Consider the following 25,743-nt stretch of genomic DNA (forward strand, 5'->3'; position numbering starts at 1 on the left):
TATTATATATATATATTATATACACAAACACACACATATACTGTACATATACACATATATGTGTGTGTGTGTGCTGTATGGCACAGAAAATATTGTCACTGCAGTGGGTTTATATCAGTCTTTCACACAATTTTCATAAAACAGTCGAAAAAATAATTCAACACATTCCCATAATGTTGGCACTTCAGAAAATCAAAGAGCCAATCATGCTTTGACATGCAAATGTCCTGATGTTCCACAGCGAAACAGGAGGTGTTGGGGGGGTGGGGGTGGGGGTTCCAATTTGCATATTCATAGAATACTATAGCGGTCAAAAATGAGGACAGCTATCACAGAAAGTGATTACACATGTATCCTCGCTGATAAGTGTTTAAAAGAAGAATTCTGTCAAGTAGTTTTCCACAAAAAAAGGATCGTTTCTTTTTTAATTACTTTTATTCCTTATTCTTTTAGTTCATACATATTCATTAAGTGCATGTGTCAATAATAATTTTTCAAACTGATTTTTTTTTGCAACTAAGCATTTTGGGAAAAAAATAACAACAACAACAACGACAACAATAATAATAATAATAATAATAATAAATGTTACACAAGCTTTTAGTATTGGTGTTTTAATTGCTCTAATACTAATGCTCTTCACACAAAAAGAACATTTACATGACTATATATTTAGGTGAAATATAAGCTGAAAGATTCCAACATGCTGACATTCTAAAAGCAACTGTTATCAGATTTTGATCAACCATAACACACTTTTAACACCCCCCCCCCACACACAAACTTTTTTAAGATGTTTAGAAAGTATACCTATAAAATTTTGTGAAGATCTTTCCATCTGTCTGTGTGTGTGTGTGTGTGTGTGTGTCTGTGTGCGCAAATGAACGTGTGGGTGTGTCCTGGGGTCAAAGTGGGTTAAAAACATAAATGGTGAAAACCTATTTATTTATTTTGGCTGCCATGAATTCAGCCACATTGACCTGATGGGTTTTTCCACAAAATATCCAACACATGCTCAGGAAGAGGGCGTGTGATCGGTTTTATTGCTGCCAAACAAACACCAGGGCAGGACTACGTGTCATTCTGCACTTTTCTGTAGAACCGCTGTGGCTAAGCCCTGCTTTTACACTCAAATCAGCAGAGACAATTCACACATGCCTTTTGTTTCTACTCTGTTTTTATCATAGAAACCGAAGCTCAGGGCTTGACCCCGGTGACCCTGCAAACCAAAACTTACCTCTAGGCTTCTTTTTCAGGTAAACCTGGGACCTTTTTTCAAACAAAGCTTAAACCTGCTGTTCGACAGAGGACAAAAAATGAAATTTGCACAAGCTCAGCATTGCTCGCTCACATCACGCTCAACAATGGCAGTTTATGTCTCATGTCTCTCACTGAAAGCCAACAGTGTCCTGACTAATTTACCTCAGACTTGCAGCGATAAAATAATAAATTTGTTTCTACGGAGTTTTTGCTGAAAATGTCTGATAAGTCGATTTCCGTTCTGCTGTCAGAATGAGTGTAAAACCGGTGTTATGGTAGAAAGGATTAACATGTGATCTGAAGCACTGAAGAGATGCGCAATGCGTAGTTAGCTTGTGGGAGGACTACGTAATAGCACATGTCTGTGCATCTGCGTGCCATGTTTACCCATGATCCCCTTCTCTGGATCGTGACAAAAAAAATAGGTCAGCCAGTCCCTGAAGGTCTACTCATCTACTCATTCCTTACCCTTAGTCTGTAATGCACTTAACCAGTTGTTCATGTGTTATTACTTTGGATACCTGGAAACTGGGCTAAACAGTGCTAGCTAACAAAACATGAGAGTGGAGTTTCCACTTCCCTGCTGGACTAGTTAATGGTCCATATTTGAAAAGCAGCACATGTACAAAGTACACCTCATTTCTCCTCAATATCATATGAAGGCTGACCGACTTCACTTCGCATGACTTTATTTCCACTGCGAGATTCTGCTCCTGAACGACAACAAAGCAGTGAAGACGTTTACCTGTGGTGAGGCTGGTGAGCATGTCTTTCTGCCACGTCTGACGAAAATCTCCGAATCCAAGCCCTTCTTCTTCACTCCCTGCCCTTTCCTCGCTTTTCCACTTCACCTGCAACCATAACACACAGATCACAAGCCTGAAACCAGGATCGAACAGAAGTTATTTCACTAATCTGCATGTTGACTGTAAAGAGTACAGTAAGTGAATGAGTCGGTGTGGGTTTTGTGCCGTATAGAGCCATACGGCAGGGATATCTCATATCTTAACATAGACTAAGGTTCTCTGAAGACAAGAAGAAAACACGACGACAAGAGAAGACGGGAGATTTGAGAGATTATGTCCAGCAGCTATTAAGTCAGATCTTACAACAGCACTGTTGAGTTGCTGAGTCTGATCGGTCAGAATGTGTTGATCAAATTTCATGAGAATATTCTGCTCTTATACATTTTTTACAGTGACAGACATTCAAAGACATGAAATAATTTAGGCTTTGTTAATTAAAGTAGACAGTAAATAATAATGAACACAGTTGATACAACAATGCATTCTGGAAGACATTTATTTATAGAACGGAGTCTCGGTTACGATTTCTCAGCAACATGACCGGCTGCATGTAAGAGAGAGAGAGAGAGAAATAGATAGACAGATACTGTAGACAGAGATAGATAGATAGCCAGAGATAAATAGATACAGATATACAGTGGTGTGAAAAAGTGTTGGCCCCTTCCTGATTTTTTTTTATTTTTTGCATTTTATTTAATGTTTCAGATCAAACAACAAATGTAAATATTAGTCAAAGATAACACAACATGCAGTTTTTAAATGAAGGTTTTTATTATTAAGGGAAAACAAAATCCAAACCTACATGACCCGGTGTGAAAAAGTGTTTGCCCCCTAAACCTAATAACTGCTTGTACCACCCTTAGCAGCAAGAACTGCAAAGCAAGCATTTGTGATAACTTGCAATGAGTCTGTTGCAGCGCTGTCGAGGAATTTTGGTCCACTCATCTTTGCAGAATTGTTGTAATTTAGACACATTGGAGGGTTTTTGAGCATGAAACGCCTTTTTAAGGTCATGCCACAGCATCTCAATAAGATTCAGGTCAGGACATTTGTCCAGGACATCAGGCCACTCCAAAGTCTTCATTTTGATTTTCTTCAGCCATTCAGAGGTGGACTTGCTGGTGTGTTTTGGATCATTGTCCTGCTTCAGAACCAAAGTTCGCTTCAGCTTGAGGTCACGAACAGATGGCCACACATTGTCCTTCAGGATTTTTTGGTCTTCCAGAAAAATATTGCAGTAGATTGAATGACTAATTGTTGGCACAACGTTATCCACGTGTAGTCTTTCAGCCCTTTTGTTATAATGAAGCAAGTCTTCCAGTCCTGAAGCAGCAAAACAGCCCCAGACCTTCACACTACCACCACCATATGTTCTGTTGGTATGATTTTCTTTTTCTGAAACGTGGGGTTAATTTTACACCAGATGTAAAAAGTTTAACTTTTGTCTCGCCAGTCCACAGAGTATTTTCCCAAAAGTCCGGGATAATCAAAATGTTTTCTGGCAAATCTGAGATGAGCCTTTATGTTCTTTTTGTTCAGCAGCAGTTTTCACCTTGGAACTCTGCCATGCAGGCCATTTTTGCCCAGTCTCTTTCTTATGATGGAGTCATGAACATTGTTTTCCCTTAACAATAAAAACCTCTATATAAAAACTGCATGTTGTGTTTACTTGTGTTATCTTTGACTAATATTTAAATTTGTTTTATAATGTGAAACATTAAAGTGTGACAAAAATGCAAAAAGGAAGGGGGCAAACACTTTCACACCACTGTAAATAGACAGACAGAGAAATAACTGTTACAACTGTTTTAATGAAATAACTATAAACTTAACAGTCAGTGGATAAACAGAACAAAACATTTTCATTCTTTAGGTCTGACGATTCTCAAAGGCATTAAGATAAATGTTTGTAACAAAACAGCAGTATTGTTTTTAAAAAATGGGAACAAAAGTTTAATATAAAGAAAGGCAGGCAGGCAGAAAGGCAGGCAGGCAGGCAGGCAGAAAGAAAGGCAGGCAGGCAGGCAGAAAGAAAGGCAGGCAGAAAGGCAGGCAGGCAGGCAGGCAGGCAGGCAGAAAGAAAGGCAGGCAGGCAGAAAGAAAGGCAGGCAGAAAGGCAGAAAGAAAGGCAGGCAGGCAGGCAGAAAGGCAGGCAGAAAGGCAGGCAGAAAGAAATAAAGAAAGAAAGAAAGGCAGAAAGAAAGAAAGGCAATGCAAACAATCTAAAGAAATTTAATTCTAATAGTTTAACATTAAATCAGCTGCAATGCAGATTACAAGCCAGGGGGGAGAAAAGGAAAAGAAATTAATTACTTAACATACTGTGTGCAAATCTGTCATAACAACAACAGAGAAAAAAGAAACTCTGAAATGTAATCAAAAGTGAAATGGCAGCAGTGTGTGTTTTAGCCAAGGACAATGTAAAAATGTTATTTACTGAACCTTTAACCTAGCGGGCACAAAGACAAACTGATGATTGTGGCAGATATGAAGGCAGCGGAGTTTCAAGTGCTGAGTGTGTTTTGTAACAGGACATGTAAACGACTGCTCTGCTGCAGGACCGGCATCTGAACAGCTGCTCATGCCTGACACAAACCTCTGGGGGAGAGGGGTGGGTGGGGAGGGACACACACACACACACACACACACACACACACACACACACACACACACACACACACACACACACACACACACACACACACACACACACACACACACACACACACACACACACACGGGGCTCTGCTTAAATTGAGGGAAGCACCATGTCTAATCGGTGGCTCCCCAGTCACACCCTAAGGGTCTGGTGTGTGCTCCTACTCGCTCGCTCCACATGAGCAATGAAATAAGCCATTACATTAAAATAAGTCATTTCACACATGACTGCTGCTGTCTTTGTGATTAATGTTGAATAGCAAATGAAAGTGGATGGGCTAAGACGTATAGACCTCGTGTCTGGTTTTAAGGAAACCACCATTTTTAGTGCATTTGGAGAGAGCTTGCTGATTGTGTTCCATCTGATTCACATGACTCAAATGGTTATGAAGTGGCAGGTTTAAAAAGTTAATCATGTGTCGCAGAGACGCCTAATTGTTTTGATATGCTAATTAAATGCATACTTGGGAGCTAGTGAACCAGGAATTTTAATAACCAGGAAGTCTGTTGGCTATAATTTGTCAGCTGCTGTTTTCGATCGTATGAGCAAAGAACAAAGAGCATTAAAAAAAAGCAAGTAAATAATCCAGCTAGATAAAATACGTTTAATCAGATGTGCAACCAAAGTCCATACCCAGGATCAGTTTTACTATGATAGCAACAATAAAAGGATTTAGTTGTCCTTTAAAGCGTAACAGTGTTTGGATAAATAATTATATTTGCAGTAAATGATGTGTGTGTGTGTGAAAGCTGCAGTTTTGTACAAGCTGCATTCTTAGCTTTGCATTATTTTTTAAATCACTTTAGGAAAAATATATACATTTTAAGGTTAATAGTTCCTCACACACACACAACTGAATATATGTGGGTGTGTCTGGTGAAACTACTATTACACACACAAATATTTGTGGATATACAACTGAAAATAGAAGTGGCAAGTGGAATGTTGGTTGTGCCGTCCACATATCTGGCAACCATGTGTCAGATCTTCGTAGTACAGTGACTGGTGATTAAACCACGGAATTAAAACCCACACACACACACACACACACACACACACACACACACACACACACACACACACACACACACACACACACACAAGGATTCCATAGATCTTTCGATCCAAACACACCATCAGCAAGAAGTAATAAGAAGAAACAGAATACATGATTAAATATCAATGCTGTTAAGTTTACATAAAAATATTACTCATGAGGACGATTTCGTTGCATGATTAGTGCAGTGGTCATTTGTCTGTTTGGGGTTGTTGTGGGTTTGATTCTCAGCTACGATTAATATTTTTCAGGATTTTGAAAAGGATCGGGTTAATGCTTTTTATTTTCAGTGTATTCTTTCAAATAGATAAATAAAAACAAAGATACTTGCATTTCATTGTTAGCTTTTTTTGTTCACAAGGTACGCTCAACCTAACATACAGCCTATTGTGTAGCTGTTTCGATGAGTCAGGGACTTTCCAACTTGTTTCGGTTTATTACACACTTTACGCTCCAGGCCATGTCCTCAAAAGCTGCATCTAATCCACCTAAACAACTCTCGAAAAAAGTAATCTCTTAACGCCACAGAAATCAAATACGTCACGTAGCTTTTATTTGGAAGTAAAGGTGGTCAAAGCCAGGTATGGCTAAAAAGCAGTCTCTCTCACTTCAGGCTGCAGTCGCTGGCTGAAAGAGAGACAGCCAGGTGCCAGATCTGTTACACACTCATTACTATTTCAGCAAGATAGGAACATAGGTACCGACAGCTCCTGTGTCCCTTGCATGTGCACACACACACACACACACACACACACACACACCCCCCTTGACAGCTCTCTTGCCTGATGAATTAATAGCACAAAACCAGAATAGGGACAATTTTGCTTTGCAATACATTAAAGTTACGGAAAATGTACTCAAGGTTAGTTGATGTGCTCATATAAATAAATCAATATCACAATATATTATAGCACTTTATGACTTTTATAAAAGATCTGTATAAAGACACGCCAGTCTTATCTGACATAACAGATGATTAAGTAGCAGATGTGATGAGTGGATGTGGGGACACAAAAACACAAACACAAACAAACAAATAAATAAACTCATCAAGCCAAACTGATGAAAAATCTCTGTTGCTTTTCTCAGGCATACTGAGAGCATGGTCAGCACTGGCTTCAAACCATGGAACTGAATCGGATTTGATCGTAAATATTTTCAAATCTGATGCACTTCTTGCATAGTAGTTAACGTGTTAAATCGACCAGCATGCAGTGTGAGTGGCGCTTAATTCAGCATTCAGAGAAATAAAAATAAATAAGCCATCGTGTGACATCATAACACACGCTCAGCCGAAAGCCCTCTTTGGTTCACGTGCACCGTACATGAGGGCAGCCATCATAGAAGGTAATTACATGTGCCTTTACTGGTAGGAGTTTAAAAAAAGAATCCTGTACTTGCAATTTCACCAAGTGAAGTAGTTTTGTAACTTGCACAGCAAATTCTTAAAAAAACAAACAACAAAAAAAAAACCCTTCACAGATCTTTGGCCAAAACAATTACAAATAACTGAGTGGACTGACCTGAGTGGATCATGGATCAGAGATCAGCTGATAACCAAACTTCTAAGAACTGGATAAATTTCATGAGTCCATAAGTCATGGATTGACTGTACAAGTGCAGGGTTTCCCGCAGAAAATTATTTTTAGTTAAGGCAGTAGGGTTGGGCCGGGGGGTTGGGCTTCTTTGTGAGAGATAGACCACAGACTCTGTACTATGTTTAACAATTATTAAAAACAGGCACGTGCAACCTAGCTAGCAGGTGAAGAACTCAAACCACAAAATCACCAGCTAACTCACTTTAAAATTGCAAGAACTATAGACTAATACAATAAGAGGCTTAAATAAACCCAAAACATAAGTCCACTTACAGTTCTCACAGACATGCGTTTTATCAACTGGCTAGTTATCCTCCAGACAGTGACGGACCACGTCTTTCTCTCGTTTCGGCAGTGTGAAGCGTGTCCGTGCTATTCTCCGAGATGCACTTGACGGCCTTTTGTGCAGCGGAATTATTATTTTTTTGGACGACCTAGTTAAGGCGGTAGGGTTCCAGGCCCTACGGACTATGGCTGTCACGCACTAATCAATCACATACTCAGAGGTGTACGATACAGCAGAGAGCAGGTGTAATCAAGTCCTCCGTCGTTCATCAGTGCTTTGACACGGGCAGTACTCCTTCGTTAGACACGCACAAAGTGGACATACCACTCACACTGCCAGTTATGTAAGTAGGTTATAATCAGTCCTCAGGAGAGTGCATGTCCAATGCCAGAGGGTCTGCAATCCAATCGCAAGTCCAACCTCTGAGTCAGCAGCTGATTAAGAGTATGCACCAGGAGAAGGAACAATTCACCTACATGGAGCAATTCACAGCACAGCAGGGACGACGGGGACGAGGAAGGACTGTGTTTAGTGCAGAAGAAAATCAGACTGGAGATCTATCTAAAAAATCTGACCATGCCTTTGAAAAAGGAGTAGACGTGACGTGTCCTTTTTGTAAAACATAAGATCAGACAAAGACATAGATGGAATGAATGCTAATGAAAGAAAAAGGAAATTACAGTAGAGGTGGAAAGAGAAAGACAGGAAAGCCTCTCCCTTTTTTCCTTTTTAAAAAAAACACACCCTACGAGAAGCTGAAGGCAGGAGTAATTATAGCAGCACGCTGACCCGTGACGAACGCTACAGCCTCTGCAGTATCATCTAAACACCAGTGCAGGAGAGCACACGCATGTAGACAGGGCATCTAAACAGCCCAGAACACCGACATACACATCTACACATGGTGTGAACATAAAAATACAGGAGCATACCCGCCAGCCACCAAAATAGATGTGTATCTTAACAGGTTGTCATGCTGGTTTCACAATTACACAACAGAAAAAAAAAGGAAGAGGAAAATTTTAGGAAAAAAAAAAAAAAAGGAAGAGTTTAACCCGCCCATCAACTGGTATAATAGCAGAAGGCATAATCGCATACTGAAACATGACTGGCTGTTCTATCTTATGATGTAATAAATTGTATGAAATTTTCTTAATAAATAAAAAATAAAATCATAAATAAATACAAATGTTACAGGCTGCATACAGAGGCTCTTTTCTGGCATGTCTGAGCCGCTACTCAAATCTGGGTGAAAAGGGTATAATCAACCCTAATGAGTTTCCAAGCTTAACCCAACAAACATCTGGCTAGAGCTTATGCTACCCAACTCTACGCTCCTAACCCTTTTTACTTGACTGTAGTCAGGTGAACGTTTGTTTAGATGGAGTATGAACCACTTGCTAAACAGCAGATGCTGAAGGCACATCCCAAAACGTACATACTTACTCCCTATTCTATACTATTTTGTGGTATAAATAGTGTAAACTGTGTCCTCGTACCAAAAATCCCAACAAGGACAAGTGCGCTTCAAGAACCCGGATCATGCAGTTATTCAAAAAAAAAAAAAAAAAAAAAAATACATAAAAGTGTGGGAATGTTGAACATTTCATGCGCTCGACACTCGCAGCTTTGCTTACATAATGGAAGAGGGGCGGGGCTACCGGACGCTGAAGCTGGATGGTGGACAATATGCCGTCGGACAAGACATTTTACAAATGGCTTTTAAATAAGCTTGGATTTATTTTTCAACATTTTAAAATTCACTGTATTCTGTTAAAGCTAATAGCTGATAGCATTAAATGTTATTTGTCGTTCGTCAACAACGGTCAAACATCTGGTAAAAAAAAAAAAAAAAAAAAAAGACTGTGATTTGAGACTATATTACCCTTTTAAAAGTCATACACAAATGCTAGATTACATATTGCATAATGTCTGGTAAGTCATTTGGGACGGCGGTGTCATTTGGTGAAGATTGGAGTCTGTAGAAATCGTATGAGCAGATTTGTTTCAGGTGGAAGCTCTGAGAAACTTTACACAGCCCTGACCCTGGGGAGAAGAGGAGAGAGACAGCATCATTACCGAAATGTCACTCAGCAGGGGGAGGGAAAAAAGGGAAAAAAAAGGAAAAAAAAGAAAAGAAAAAAGATGTAGCCCATGGAGAGTGAGAAGTAATAGTGGGGGAGGAGGGGAAGTGAGACACACAGGGACAAAGACACAGAGGGGTAGGGAAGCACACAAATATGAAGTACGTTAACAATGCAACGCCACTCCGCACACACAATGCATATGCAAAAATATACTATTTTCATATTATAATAGAAATTTAAAGTCTGTGTTTCCTCTCAGGCTGACGGGGAACATCAAACACAAATGTACACATTCAAAAGAAAAGGAAAAAAAAACGAAGAAAAAACAAAAACAAAACTCTGGTGCTGAACAATGCATCGCGGAGGAATACGCGACCCTGTGCTGAGACGTTTCTACTTCCCGTTACAGAAAAATAGGTTAAAAATCACGTTGAGGATGGCTTTTAATCAACAAACCAGGACAAATAGATAACTTGAGAAATAGAGAAAAGTAAGGCAGCAGACGGTGAAAGAGATAAACACAGGACTGATGGTGTCTCTCTAGGGGGAGATCAGTCCATAAAACAGAATGGTTATCCCTGTTCGTGTTCTCTGTGTCCGAGCACAAATCTTATAATATTTGAAGAGCACATTTCTTTCCAGAGTCGAGCTGCTCCTGGACATCAGGTCAGCGTTCACGCAGCTTGTTACATGCCCCGTTTACAAAAGACGCTGAAGTGCATGAAACAGTCATTACGTAATAAATCAGATGCATATTCATGTGAACACAGAAATGCTGAAAGTGTGTGTGTGTGTGTGTGTGTCTCTCTCTCCCTGTGTATGTCTCTCTCAGTCATTCCCTCTGTCTGTCTCTGTGTGTGTCTGTCTCTTTCTCCAATTTCAAGTATTGTTATTAGAAATATTCCAGTCGCTAACAAAAAGGATCATACGACATGTCTGTCTTTCCCCCTCATGTTAACACTGCCTGTCTGTCTGTCTGTCTGTCTGTGTCTGCCTGCCCCTTTCTCTCTTCCTCATTCTCTCCATCGCTTTCTTTCATTATTATAATTTGAAACACGCTGGTGGTTAAAAAATGTAAAAAGAAAAAGAATCACATTCCCACCTCCCTGTCACCATCTCTCATTCTCGTTATAATTAGAAACATGCTAGTGGTTAAAAACCCTAGGGCAAAAAGAAAGAAAAAAACTGTGTTGGTCTCCTTTGCTCTCTCTCTCTCTCTAATTACACTTGTTATTACATTGGTGGTTAAAAACTAAGCTGAAAACTAGTCTTCCTTTGTAATCTCACGCTCGCTCACTAAATCCATCTCTTTCACCCTCTCGCTGTCTCTCACAAAGCTATTACAAAGTGTTTCTTTCTTTCTCCCTGTGTCTGTAACTGCCTCACTCTCTCTAAAAACAAAAAATAAAACTGTGAATCAGTGCAGAAACCAGAGTATCTGCTGTGGTGGAGATGAAATACATGACACACGCAGCCGACTGAGCCATCCAACCATCCACTTTCTGTACTGCTTATCCTACATATGGTCACAGGGAACCTGGAGCTTATCCCAGGGATCTCGCACAGCCGTCCGCACATAACTGGAATACCTAGAGAAAACCTGAAGCACAGGGTGAAGTCTACATGCACAGCATTGAAGCAGGATTCAACACACTAACCCTGGAGGTCTGATGCAAATATGCAAACAGATAAGCCCACTGAATACACAGTGGTAGTGTGGAAATGACCTTGCGGTTATCACTGATGTTATCAGCCCATATCAGTTATCAGTTATTAGCAACCTTTACTGAACACATGGCAGTAACTGCTAACTCAATAAGCCAGACAAACTCTAGCTGTGTCTATCACAACCGACTTCCAACCTCACAAACACAGTACTTTCCCCACACAACTGCAACTGACCCATGACTATTGTTCACATAGCTGACACAAAAGACCCATAGTTCCCAGGAAATTGGGCGACGTTGTGTTGGAGGAGAAGTGTGGTTTTATTCAGCCCATAATAACAAAACCTTAAAATGAACACGACTTAAAAGGTGGATGTTTCCCGGTTTTATTTGGAACTGGATAGAATCTGAGTTCTGGATCACAATATTTCACTGAACAATAATTTTTACATAATTTCATTTGCTTTCACAGCATGATGATAAAACATTCCTGAAAGACTCTTTTTTTAAAACTAGGATTATCTAATTGTGCTTCTGCTGAAAAGATCACAAACACAAATACATTCTCCAGACTTCTCATTCAAAAGACTATTGTTAAAGGGAACATATATTATATGACAAGCTGCTAAAATGAGGCAATAAAAGAGAGAACAATAATAATAATAATAATAATAATAATAATAATAACAACAACAACAACAACAACCACCCCCCAGTTCCAGGACTTTCAAAGTGGTTATTATACAGAGCTCCTAGGGTTATAAATATCTTATTAAAATGCAATGCACCTTCTCAAAGTCATCTGGAGAACATATATCCGGTATATTTATGAGATATTTAAAGTTGCAAGAGTACAGCGCATACGATATTGAAAGTGGGTCCCAGCAGCTGCTGACTACGCAGGTTATGATCATAGAGGCTGCGCCACATCAGCAGGACAACACAATAAACATGGAGTCATGAAGTGCTATTTTGTGCAGCTGCTCCTAAAGGAAATCTATCTGATAGTAGGGAAGATAACCAAATCGCTGAGCAAAGAAAAAGCCCTACAGCTGAAGTTCAACTGGACACAAATGAATACTAGAGGTTCACCACCACCATCTCTTCAAGAGTCTTCTTAAGAAACTGATTTATCCAGGTGAGGGCTGCAGCAGAGAAGGGGAACCGAGTTGGCGATGGACCTGGAGGCAGGATTACTGTGTATGAGACAGGAATACAACCAGTTCCAAGCCAGGGGTGAACCTCTGCACAATCTCTCTCTCTCTCTCTCTCTCTCTCTCTCTCTCTCTCTCTCTCTCTCTCACACACACACACAGTTTACACTTAGGGGCAGTTTCGAGTCACCACTCGACATACCAACATATTGGAAAGCCACAGAAAACATAGAGAAAAGAAATGAAACTCAGGTTCTCACACACACACACACACACACACACACACACACACACACACACACACACACATACACACAAAAACACACACACACACACACAGAGAGACCGAAAGAGAAAGAGACGGAGAGGGAGATAGAGAGCTACAGTGAGGCAGGCAGACAGAGAGGAAACAGCACACACTAACTACAGTTTTAGGATTGAACCTGAAGCTGTGAATTGGGGGAAAAAATAAATTTACAAAAAATAAACAAAACACATGACACCAATACAAGAGACAGTGTTATTGTGATATATTTACATGTGGTGTTGCTGTATCATTAGTTACGAAGGCAAATAAAACCCCCATTAAATTAACAAGCAACAAAAAGCACATTGAACTTTTTCAATAGCAACTGCATTGTACCTTTATTTATTCATTCATTCATTCATTCACAGCAATATATAAACGTGTATCTTCCCCGTGTTCGATACGTTTCCTAACACCAAACCGTGACACATATCGTGCTCCAGATATCGCGATATTTCCCGTCACATATCAGACAACACCTGCGATCACACACACGGTACGTGAATATCCACCAACCTGACACTCGCATCCGAGGAAATTCACATCAACGAGCAAACACGCCAATCTTATCGTGATAAAAACGTCTAAAACGTCCATACGTGTCGTTTAGAAAGGAGAAAAAAAACGTGTAAAACGTCACAGCTCCACGTCTCCCGGTGTTTGGATGCAAAACCTGGACAAGAACAACATCAAACCGAGAGGCAGAAGGATTAAAACGAGGTCCACAGACACAAAACGTGCTCATACCGGTTAATTCCTTCTCCTCCACCTCCTCCTCCTCTTCTCCCGTCGTCTGAAAAAAGCAGCTCGTATTTTTGACGGTTATCCGACGGTTTAATCTGATTCCGAGTCTCGTGAGCGCCTACGTCACTTCCTTGTTTTTTTTTTCCTTCTCTCCTGACGTTAATACACCTGTAACCTTGCGCGAGGGCGACGACTGGATGCGTAACCGAATGCTACCTCACTTCCTACACGCGCGAGCTACATATAGCAAAACATACCGACTTTACACGCCCTATAAAGTGCACTACAAAAGCAAACAGAAGCGATTTAGGACACGTCCAAGTGTTTGACATAAAACCGTTCATTTTAGAAGAAAAAAATATATATCTCGATATTGTGCGTCTATGATATGTTTACGCAATTTCTACCCTTTAGGTATAAAAATGATCTTAATATAAAAAATAAAAATATATATTTTTGTACATGCAAGAAATGAGATTCTCTCATGAATATTTTAATTTAATTAATTTCACTTTTCTTTGACACCTGTAAATTGGCAGAAACAGGGGGCGTGTCTTAGAATATTTCTGACCAATCAGTAGACGCAGGCACAGGGATAATAATAATAATAATAATAATAATAATAATAATAATAATAATAATAATAATAATAATAATTATTATTATTATTATTATTATTATTATTATTATTATTATTATTTTATTATTATACTACTACTACTACTACTACTACTACTACTACTACTAATAATAATAATAATAATAATGATAATAATTAATATTTCCTCTGCACTTACTGAAAACACAATTTATGCCCAAATCTCACCCTTCCTTAAGAAGATAATCTCACCTGGATATTATAGACTTAGCCCCTTAGACTTAGACCTAGATCTGCTTAGAACTAGACTTTTTTTTTTTTTTTTACTGACTCATGTCCTCTCAGGGAGTTTTTCTGTGGCACTTTCACCAGAGACTTGCTCATTAGCAATCTCAATATTCTGTAAAACCGGCTTGTGACATTGTTGAAAGTGTTACATAAGTAAAACTGAATTGAAATAATAATAATAAAAAAAGCCCAGGGACTTTTTACACCATTACTACTGGAGTCACTCATGAATTTCACACTTAATTTTCCTTTATGTAAATCACTGAGCTTAGGTCATGCCAATGATGCACAGGTTTGCTGTTCTTTTCCTATATCAGCCTCCTAACTTGCTTATGATCAGTTTACTTTTCTAGCATTTCTTCTATAAAAGATAAATCATTGTCTGAAATTTGATCGATGTTTTGATTCGGTCGCTGCTCCTTCAGCTGATTGTACGTTGTTCTGAATAGATACTATTAAACATTAATGCTAATTAAACATCAGTTGAACAACACAGACGTTAATTAAACACCGGACATCCAAATTTGATATTCACATACATTATGATTAGGAGCCAGTCAAATTGTTGGAATTCAAGCAAAACTATTTTTTTATTACAAACTATAATGAAACTATAACAAAAAGGAAGCAACACCAAAGTATTTTTTTTTTTTGAAAATGTTTTATTTGCACACTTTTCAATTAGATTCCACATGTTCATATAGATCTTGCTAAGTTCAGATAACTTTAAGTAGATACTCTGGGGATTGCATATTGTTGCATTCATGTCTGATTACATCACGATCATAATGATAAGTAGTACAAAATGTTTTTGTACTCAGCAGTAACATTCACTTTTCATTTAATGATCATCTAACATGTTGAATAAAACTGTTTTAAAACTGCTATTGTAGAGCCTATAATGAGGAAAAGAAAATGCAGTGTTGCTATGCAACTCTGTCTAGCTCAATGTCTAATTTTCCCTCCTAGAAACTAAATCAGTGAGTTTAATGAGTGTCTCTGTTTTTCCAGCCTATCAGCACCAAAATAATTTGCAACAATGGTTTCACTCCATTAAAGCTCAGTGAAGATCTTATTTCTTCTTAGGATCCAGATGAGAATAAACTTCAACCTGATCAACTGAAGAATAAATACACAGTTTGGTTCCTGCTTCTGTGAGTGTTAAGACAATGGTGCAGTGGATACTTATGGCTAATGAACACATGACATTAACTGGAGGATGTCACAAGTCTGTACACAAAACCAGTTTCTTGTTATTGGAAATAAAACACAATAGAGCAAAGACAGTTGCACTCAAAACGGTGAACTGAGCTCAAAAATTTCTATAATTCCCAGTAATGCTGCAAAATTTCATGCTATGTAAACTTCTTAAATATTTGTCATCTCTCATAATTTCGAAGCAACTAATTCTGCTGTATTGAGTATACTAGTTATTATAATTTAATGGGAGTTTAAATACTTGTATTGCTCTCCTACTTCACCTGCCACATTTTAGATTTTTATTTATTCACGTTTATTATACTGCTTCGGATATTATTTTGTGCATTTGAAGATAAGAGTGATTATGAATAAGCTTTCTTTGATTTAAATAGTATTGTTGTATTAATGATGTATGAGTGAATGCTTAGTTCATGAGCAGATGTGCAAACAGCTGCATAACTCATGTTATGCAAGTGTATATGTTCTGATTTGGTTCTACCAAATCCCAACAAAAGATACACATTTTGGAGCATAAAACATTAGTGCTTGTCCATTTTCCTGAGAGTCAAAAGTTTCTCAACATTAAAACTTAATGTTGTTTGATTGGGCGATGGTACAGAGAGCTTCTTTTTGGTGTGGATACACAGGTGCTTTGCTGCTCACCTCCTGCCATTGAAGCTTCTTAGTGCTGCTGAGAGACTAAAGATAGAGGAAAACATTATTTTCTATATACATTTCTAGTCAAGAAAAATCACTCACTCTCACTTTCTACTGCTTATCCGAACTTCTCAGGTCACAGGGAGCCTGTGCCTATCAAGAATCCCTACCCTGGAGATGTGAGGCGAACGTGCTACCCATTAAGCCACCGTGCCCCCCCAAGAAAAATCAGTTACACTGAATTTAATAAATATATTTGAATAGAATTTGGCACCCCTGCCTACCCAAGATTATTATATACATATAATATTGTAAATATCTCATGTACATATGTAAATTCCATCTTAATTCAGTACTTTACTCAACTCATTATTCCTTACTCCTTAAGTTTGTACATTACACACACACACACACACTCATACTTTTGTATTTGTATACTTTTTGTATTTTTGTATTTTGTATACTTTTTCATAATGACAGACAGACAGACAGACAGACAGATAGATAGATAGATAGATAGATAGATAGATAGATAGATAGATAGATAGATAGATAGATAGATAGATAGATAGATAGATAGATAGATAGATAGATAATACTGGTACATATCAACAAAATGCCGTCTACTATAAGATAATTGCATAAACGCATGTAAAGTAGGGCAAGCAATGATTTAGTTTTATACAATTATATTATACATAGAAGAAAATTCTAAACAGAAAGAAAGGTGTTCTATGAGCAGGTGTGTCCAAACCCATGATTAACTAATGGATATGAAAATGAATACATGATTTTTTACTGTCTGGTGTACTTACCTGCTTTTTCGCTCACACAATGTTTGTCAAGCCCTTTTTTAGCATTTATTTGCAGTGTTTGTGTATCATATGCATTTAAATACACACGAGAATCAGAGAATGTCATTGTATAGTATAGGCTATATACTGTACAGACAACTCTTCAACATTCTATACGTAAGTGACAATACATTTTTTTGATGAGGCAATATAGCGGAAATAAAATAAAAGATCCCTACCTCACCAACCCCAGCACCGCCATCGCCTTCGCTAGTCATCAGACGCCAATTATCTTCAAGGTGAACTGTTATTACAGTGCTTTCCACCCAGGCATTATCAGTGTTCTTGCTGTCGTCTACGTAACCTTTATAGACCTAAAACAAACATCAAACATACTTCATAAATAAAGGAAAATTATGCATTTTAGTAATTCATCAATTTCAAAATGATGGGTTAACAAATGTATTCTTTAGTTTAGTTACTTTAGATAGTTTAGTTTAATAACAAAATAATATTTTTATCTTAGAATGCAGTTGTACACTCAAATAAAGAATACATTTTTCCAGATAGCAGGAGGGTAAAAGGTTTGTGTGAGGGGTACATGGGGTCATCCACAATGCTGAAGATGGCAACATGTGGTATAATTTATGTAGTATCTTCACTTACAAATATATTATACTATCAGTGATCAGTGGTATCAAACATACGGCCTATGGAAAGGTTGATATCCGGGATTTCACAATGTTGTGTTTGCAGAAATGAATGCATGATGAATGAATGAATTAAAGCAAACTCTGCAATATTTGGAGGAGCCTGCAATTAATCAAAATTATTCAACAAAATGATTGTGTTGCCGACCACATGATTGGCTGATTGGATAAATGAGTGGGTGTACAGGCTTTCCTAATAAAGTAGATGGTGAGGGTCTATCATGTGTATCCTGATTTCATTTACATTACATTTATAGCATTTAACAGATGCCCTTATCCAGAGCAAATAATTTTTTTTTCATCTTATTTTAGACAACTGAGCAACTGAGGGTTAAGGACCTTGCTCAAAGATCTACCAGTTGCAGCTTGGTGGACCTAGGTTTCGAACCCACAACCTACCCACTCTTAGAGGCAATATTAATGCAGATACATTTACCATAAAATTTCAGTAATTCTACATCTGGACTGATTTGTGTTAATTGCTTGTGGTGAATATAAACATGAAATGGCGCATTTATACAGTATAACACTCACTTCAGTGTGGCTTCCTGATTTTATTTTGGCTTCAACCTTCTGCCATAGATTCTTTCCAAGTGTTGTTTCTAATCTCTCAGGTAAGAACTTTCCAGGCTGCACAGGACTCTAGAAGACACACAGCATTTATTATTTACACACCAACGCCTACAGACATTATTACTGTACATAACTTTCAGTGATAAAATGAGGATTCATCTTTTTTTTGTTGTTGTTTTAAAGAATCCATTAGAAATAAATTATGAATGAAAATGACTATGTTGAAAAGGTTAACATTTGAAATTACTTTTAGGTATTTTTAGATTTTAATTGATATTAAAATGTTTAAAATACTAAAGTGCTAAAATAATTCAAAATTATCTGCAAAATAAGCACATAAACATAAAGGTAGGTATTTTCATCAATTTATTTAATATACATTTAAGAGTAAGATATAAAAGAAGTCATATATACTAAAGTAAATGTGTATATATATAGAGAGTTTGCAGAATGTAGCAGAAGTACAAACACAAGATCTAGAAAAACATACAGTCATATTATTGTTTGCAATTTTGTCTTCTAATATGTCAAATTCAGCCAATAATAAATTGCCTTGTAATTAGCAGATGAGTTACAGTATATCTGGTAAAAGTGACCTTCAGAAATGGATATTTTCTCACCCTTGGTAATGTCCAGTGCTCTGCTGTCTCATCCCACACAGTAAGAAACTCCAGTTGTGAGCCCTTTTTTCTAAAGAAAACAACATGATTTACTGTGCAATCCTCCAAACTCCAACACTCATACACGCTCTATGAACTAATATTTCAAGATTATAATCTTATCATAATCAAAATTTGGGAACACTAATCCAGTGTGCAGCAGTTCTGTAGCAAAGCAATGCCTTGTTGATGTAAAAGGTTATAAGAAACAAGTTTAAGCAGACAGGAAAGGTTTGCTATGTTAAAGAATGCACAACACTCCTGAAGAACTGCTGCTTCCTGGAGACTGTTAAGGAGATTGGCATAAACTTGGCAGAAGTTAATGCAACTGTTTTACCTTGTGATAACTGACTCGATAATATAATTTGGCCCAAGACTTTTAAAAGCCCCCTTTCCCTTTAATCCTGTCCGTCCTTCAGGGTTCCTGGAAATTCAAAAATTCGATTCAAGATTTTTTTTTTTTTGTTGAATTAAATGAAGTTTAAGACTTAAAAGTTTACATATTGTGGTGTTAATTTAACATGGTAAGAACGGCGTACCTGTATATTTCTAAAGTTACAATGTCCGATCTGTTTGGTGCATTAAAAACATTTGTAAAAACAATTAAAATGTTTGCCAATATGAAATATACGGTACAATATCATATGAGAGTGACTGTTTCTTTCAGGGTTGAACCTAGAGGATATAAGGACTTACTCTTGCATATTCTCTTGATTGTAAATTTCTGGAGCATAAATAGAGAATTCCACCTATAACAGAACATTTTTATGATTTCTACAAATATATACTGATGCTAATAATATGCTTATTGATGTTGTCATGCAGGTAAATTTATGCTTAGGTACCTCCCAAGGTACTTTCTCCTCAGGAACAGGGAAGCGTTTAACAGTGCTGCCGGGGTAATAAAGCTGCCGAGCATAGATGTGATGAGTTTTCTCCCATTCTTCTTCAGGCTCAGTTGATTCTGAAGGGTCGTTGTCAGTTTTCATAATGACAGTGGCTGAAAGGGCAAGGATGGGAAGCTTTACAAATCTGCTCCCTTCATGACTCTCGAGTGATATTCAAACTAAATCAGACATGAAGAAGCTTGAACATTAAGTATAGTTCACAAAAATGTGTGTTTTGTGTGTTTTCAAAGAGTAATATAATCAGTAAAGAATGTAGCATTAATAAATCATGTAAAGAGTACTGAAGCAAAAAACTTTACCCATTATAGGAACGTCCTGTGTGGATTTGTAACCCTGACATTTAAGTGTGTCCATGATCCAATGTAATGCCTTAGCTGACTGACAAACCTATGAGAAAAAAAAAGTTATTGTCTTAAACATCCACCTAGACTCTATGGGCAATATATACGAGCATATGTTTGCAGACACGTAAAGATCACACCTATATGTAATATTCCATTCCAGTACCATGTGCATTGAACATAGTAGGCTTGTTGCTGCCTTGTACACTCTTCTGGGTAGGATTTCCTTCAGCATTTAGAATGTGGCTAAAGAGAATTTGCTCATTCAGCATGAGTTATGATTTCAGGTGAGAAGGTCTGGGGTGCATTCAGTGTACCTGTTCATCCCAAATTAGTTAAGTGGGGTTGAGGACATGGTTCTGTGCATACATTATAGCATACAATGATATTCTATAAAATTTTATGCTTCCAAATTTGTGACATCGGTTTTTTGAAAGTCCACAAATAATGGTGTGATTGTCAGGTGTCTACAAACATAGCACAGATCTTCTTCTTTTACTTTTGACTTTTCCTGTTAGGGGTCACCACAGAGAATCATCTGTTTCTACCTAACTCTATTCTCGGCATCCTCTGCTCTCTCACCAATTTGCTTCATGTCCTTTTTTAATGCATCCATATATCTCATCTTTGGCCTTTCTCTTGACCTCTTACCTGGCAGCTCCATCTCCAACATCGTTCTACCAATATAACCATCTCCCTCCACTGTACATGTCCAAACCATCTCACCTTGTCCCCAAAACAGCCAACCTGAGCTGTCCCTCTGATGTGCTCCTTCCTAATCCTGTTCATCCTTGTCACTCCTAAAGAGAACCTCAACATCCTGATCTCTGCTAACTCCATCTCTGATTCATGTCTTTTCCTCACTGCTACAGTCTCTAACCCCATACAGCATAGCAGGTCTTACTACTGTCCTGTACACCTTTCCTTTGATTCTTGCTGACACTCATCTGTCACACAACACTCCTGACACTTTTCTCCATCCACTCCAACCCACCTGCACTCGCCTTTTCACCTCTTTTCCACACTCCCTGTCGCACTGGACAGTTGACCCCAAATACTTAAACTCGTGCCTTACTACGACTGACTTTCATTCCTCTTCTTTCCAGAGCAGACCTACACCTTTCCAGGTGATCCTCCACCTGCTCTATACTTTCACTACAGATCACAATGCCATCTGCAAACATCAATGTCTACGGTGATTCCTATCTGACTTCATCTGTCAACCTGTCCATCACCAAAGCAAACCAAAAGGGACTCAAAGCACAATCCTGGATGTAGCCCCACCTCCACCTTGAACTCCACTGTCTGACCTACAGCACATCTCACCATTGTCATACTTCTCTCATACATATTCTGAACTACTTTGACATACTTCTCTGCCACTCCTGACATTCTCATACAGTACCGAAGCTCCTCTCTCACAGCTCCCTTTCATACACTTTCACTAAATCCACAAAGATGCAGTGCAGCTCCTCCTGATCATCTCTGTACTTCTCCATTAACAGAAGTCACTGGCTTGCCATCCCTGTGGCTATATTAAACATAGCATAAATATTCAAATAAATTATACTGGTTTCATATTAATGCTGTACAAAGTACTACAATAGAAAAAGCATTTGATTTATTTAGACTATGATTAACATTTGACTGTTAATGAATAGAACTAAGCAATACACTGTAGTTCAACAATACTGGACAATATGTTATTTAATCCAGATCTGGGGAATCTTTCTTTAATGCATTTGATTTAATCCATTAACCGTCAAGTCCTTTAATAAAAAAATTTTCAGACCTGCTCCTCTAATCGGCCCAGCCTTTTTGCCACAGACACAAAACCCCATTCTTGTCCTTGCTCTATTATTTCAGACATGGTTCCAACTCTGTAAGAGAAAAATGGCTGATTATATTATTCTATATAGCATTACCAAATCAAACTGCTTTCTAAACTCCAGAGCTTACAAAATTTATCAGTTATCAAATTAGCCTCTTATATTATAAAATTATATTAACACCACATTACAAGCATGTCCTTTGCCCAAGAGCCAGTAATATAAGCAATGTCAGATTTGTACTTATACAAAAGAAGAACATGTAGCGACTCTGACCGCATTGCCGGATAAAAGGCAAATTGTAGATTTGTGTATAATAATGTGAGAAGGACATTCCAAGAAATGAGACTTTTCATTTACATGTAATTGTTATGTAATTATATGTATATGTAAATATGTATATATGTATAATGGTAGATATGGTGAATGTATCTGTGTTTCTTCTTTGTAACATTCAGAGGTAAAGCTGCTGATTTAAATGATCAAACACTAATCATTTTTAGGCTTTTCCGATGCTGTGTTAATAATAAAAATAAATCACTTTAGCGTATACTGTTATTTGAAATTGATCAACTTTGGAGTGTTAAAAGTAGATCTGCTTCTTAAGCCACATTACACCACTGGATTGTTAATAATTTTCCTATAACAGTGCACCCCAACATATTTTATTCACTGCTTACCAGTTTGTTTTTATATGGCCCTGATTTAAATCAGCCATATACTGCAGTAATGTATTGTTCTCTGATTCATTCAATAAATTATTTATTAAATGCTGTGTGGAATGAATATAAATATGAATGTAGTAAAGGAAGGGTTTGTAGTTATCCAGACCTCAGTTAAGCCACAGGCTTATGTACATGTATGTATGTATGTATGTATGTATGTATGTATGTGTGTGTGTGTGTGTGTGTGTGTGTGTGTGTGTGTGTGTGTGTGTGTGTGTGTGTGTGTGTGTGTCTGTAAAGATGCTACAAGTCAGATACTAAAGAAAAGCTAAAGAAAAACTGAAGTGGTACATTTTTACTTTACTTTTCTGCTGTGTCTTCCATACGTTGCTCCATACTCTGGCTACTGTCCTGTTTTACAGATGCCAGATAGTTTTCCTTCATGAATGACTCCCATGACATCAGCTCTTCTTCTTCTCTCTGACTCAGTTCTTGTCCTGTGTATAACAGATGAACATATTGCTTAACTACTGAAGTCCAGTACTACTACTTTAGTTACAGCATCTTTGTCAATTTTCTGTGTATTAGAAACATGGTAGAACTAACTTAGTTAGTAACATATTCGCACACAAAAAATATATAGCTGGCTTTAGATTTTCAAAAAATAGTTTTTGCTTACTGAAGATCTTATGTTTCTGAGGGGCACGGCGCAGGAGCACACGTCGGATGAAGAGGTAAATGTGGCTCAGGATGACGAAGGGAGGAGGTAGAGCGGGGCGACTATGGTACTCCTTTATCAGCTCATAACGTTGAAACTTCCAGATTATATCTGTATTGCCTTGTACCTCCTCAAATGTGTAGCTGTAAAACAGACCAGAGCAATTTTCACAGAAATATGAATACTCAGGTATTTCCTAAAAAAAAGAAAATAATTTGGTGTCTCTGAGTCACAGTTTAAAATACAAGTTAATTATCAGTCCTCCTGAAAAATAATTACTTGGTTTTGTTTTTTTCTTTATTAACTGGATTTACACAGCAGTAACTGTACGAAATAGATTGCATAAAACAGTAAATCATTAGACATGACCCCCTCCCCTGGCCCTCCAGGGCTTGTTGATAAAATAATCTATATGAAGGAAAATAACACATTCACACAAATGGAAAAAAGTTAAATAAAAGGAATAGATAAATAAATCACATAATCATTAATATGCAAATAAATATCCACTGGTGCCTATATGTAGAAACTTGGAGAATTCCAATGGTTGACTAAGTAATGGTTACAGTTTTAAGCATCTGTATATGCACAGAACAATAGTTGTTACTGTACATACACACATCAGCCTGCTGTAAAGCTTGTAACTTGTACTGCTCAGGGCTAGTTAATTTTGCAATTATTTGAATATATCTTCAATGGCCATAGCATTGTCTGGATTTCTGATTTTGCAACTAAAGGGCGAACGCTTAACCACTGCACCATGTACAATCCCAGTGAGTATTTTACGTTATACATTGTACATGTACTAAGTTGCAGAGGCAGAATCAGATGGTGTTCAATTCATTTGCAGATTTAATTGAATCACAAACACACAGAGCACACACACAAAAATGGCAGGCAGAAATCGGCATTGAACAAAACAGACGTCTGAAAAACAATGGCAAAAGGGGTGAAAGCAAAACAAGGTATGCAAATGGCTCGGAGTTATACTTCGTCGAGGAAGTCAGCGTGTGTTCTTGTAACCCAGAAATACTGTACTTAGCATGACCCTGAGATTTTTTTTTTTTTATGATGACAAAACGCTCTGGCAGATCAGGGGAGATTGTGTGTAGAGCTGAATCCCCTGCTCTAGGAACACCTCCAGGTGTTCTCCTTCTGGGATGGGTCAAGGATGTCGTTGGCTCCAACCCATAAAAGTTCCTCTGGAGGGTAACCTTTCCAGTCAACAAGGTACTGAAGTTGACCTCCCAAGTGTGGCAGAGTTGTTCTTGGCTGAGGGGTAGAGTCTGTGATTTTGGTCGGTTTAAGGAGGATGCACTGTTTGTGTGAGGGAATTTTGGGCAGACCCCTGTCAATTTATACTGTGGTAGGCTAAAGGTTTGAAAAATGTGGTCGAATAAGGTTAGGGTCTATGCTCATTAAATTGTGCTGTCAGGAGAGGGCCTCTGCTTTGCCGTTCTTAGTCCCGAGGTGATAAATCATGGTGAAATATAACCGAGTCAACAATAGGGCCCTCTGCACTTGGCAGGGGTTTAGATGCTTACCTTTTCTTATATGTTTGAGGTTCTTATGGTCGGTTATGACCTGGAAAGGATGTCAGGCTCCCTCCAGCAAGTGTCTCCACACTTCAAGGGTTTCTTGATAGAAAGAAGTTCTCTTTTGCTCACATCAAAATTCGCTTCTTCTGGTGTTAACATCCTGGATAAGAAGGTATAGTGGAAAGCTTGCTTGGTAAGCCATGGCATTGAGACAGAATGGCCCCAATCCCACAACAGGAGGCGTCAACCTCCACTACAAAAGGCGGGTTGAGGTCAGGATCCTGGAGGATGGGTGCTGTGGTTAACCTGGGCTTTAGGTCATTAAAAGCCTTCTGTGTGCAAGCAGACCAGATGAGTTTCTTGGGTTTTCCCCATAACAGAGCCATGAGGGGGGCCACCACCAAATCAGTTTGCTGTGGATCAAGTTGATAGCTGAGCTTTACAGGGCTGAGAAAAAATGGCTCTCGTTAATATGACTGATCTGGATAATGATTTGTACACTATGAAGACTTGGAGTAAGGCTCTCCTTAGTTGTTCAGGAGGCTGGTTTCTCCAGCCAGGTGTCTCTCTTGACAACAGTAAAAGCAAAGCTACAGCTGTACCCACCTGAATCATTTGTATGGAGTCACCTGTGCTCTGC

The 25,743-nt window shown here is 38.2% G+C and overlaps 2 protein-coding genes across 5 annotated transcripts in view; both read right to left on the reverse strand.

Annotated features, from left to right (window-relative positions):
• si:ch211-45c16.2 (mitogen-activated protein kinase kinase kinase 13) overlaps positions 1-13,850 on the reverse strand; it is a 42,230-nt gene extending 28,380 nt beyond the window's left edge. The window contains exons 1-2 of one of the 4 annotated variants that reach the window (XM_027150910.2): positions 13,398-13,849; positions 2,006-2,111 (exon numbers count right to left, since the gene is read on the reverse strand). The gene's annotated coding sequence lies outside the window, so the exon portion shown is untranslated. Of the gene's footprint in view, positions 1-2,005; positions 2,112-13,397 lie in introns of all 4 variants that reach the window. The other 3 variants (XM_027150909.2, XM_027150913.2, XM_027150912.2) reach the window with 3 other exon arrangements.
• Positions 13,851-15,185: 1,335 nt separating this feature from the next.
• Positions 15,186-25,743, reverse strand: part of trpm2 (transient receptor potential cation channel, subfamily M, member 2) — a 31,095-nt gene continuing 20,537 nt past the window's right edge. Inside the window, exons 23-34 of the mRNA XM_027150906.2 lie at positions 23,527-23,708; positions 23,212-23,344; positions 22,146-22,233; positions 20,312-20,399; positions 19,950-20,104; positions 19,801-19,853; positions 19,644-19,673; positions 19,442-19,528; positions 19,066-19,135; positions 18,407-18,514; positions 17,402-17,536; positions 15,186-16,410 (exon numbers count right to left, since the gene is read on the reverse strand). Of these exons, the coding sequence (XP_027006707.2) occupies positions 16,294-16,410; positions 17,402-17,536; positions 18,407-18,514; positions 19,066-19,135; positions 19,442-19,528; positions 19,644-19,673; positions 19,801-19,853; positions 19,950-20,104; positions 20,312-20,399; positions 22,146-22,233; positions 23,212-23,344; positions 23,527-23,708 (1,246 nt within the window). The 3' untranslated portion in view covers positions 15,186-16,293. The remainder of the gene's footprint in view (positions 16,411-17,401; positions 17,537-18,406; positions 18,515-19,065; positions 19,136-19,441; positions 19,529-19,643; positions 19,674-19,800; positions 19,854-19,949; positions 20,105-20,311; positions 20,400-22,145; positions 22,234-23,211; positions 23,345-23,526; positions 23,709-25,743) is intronic.

The sequence above is a fragment of the Tachysurus fulvidraco genome, chromosome 6, assembly GCF_022655615.1.
Source record: "Tachysurus fulvidraco isolate hzauxx_2018 chromosome 6, HZAU_PFXX_2.0, whole genome shotgun sequence".
Lineage (NCBI taxonomy): Eukaryota > Metazoa > Chordata > Actinopteri > Siluriformes > Bagridae > Tachysurus > Tachysurus fulvidraco.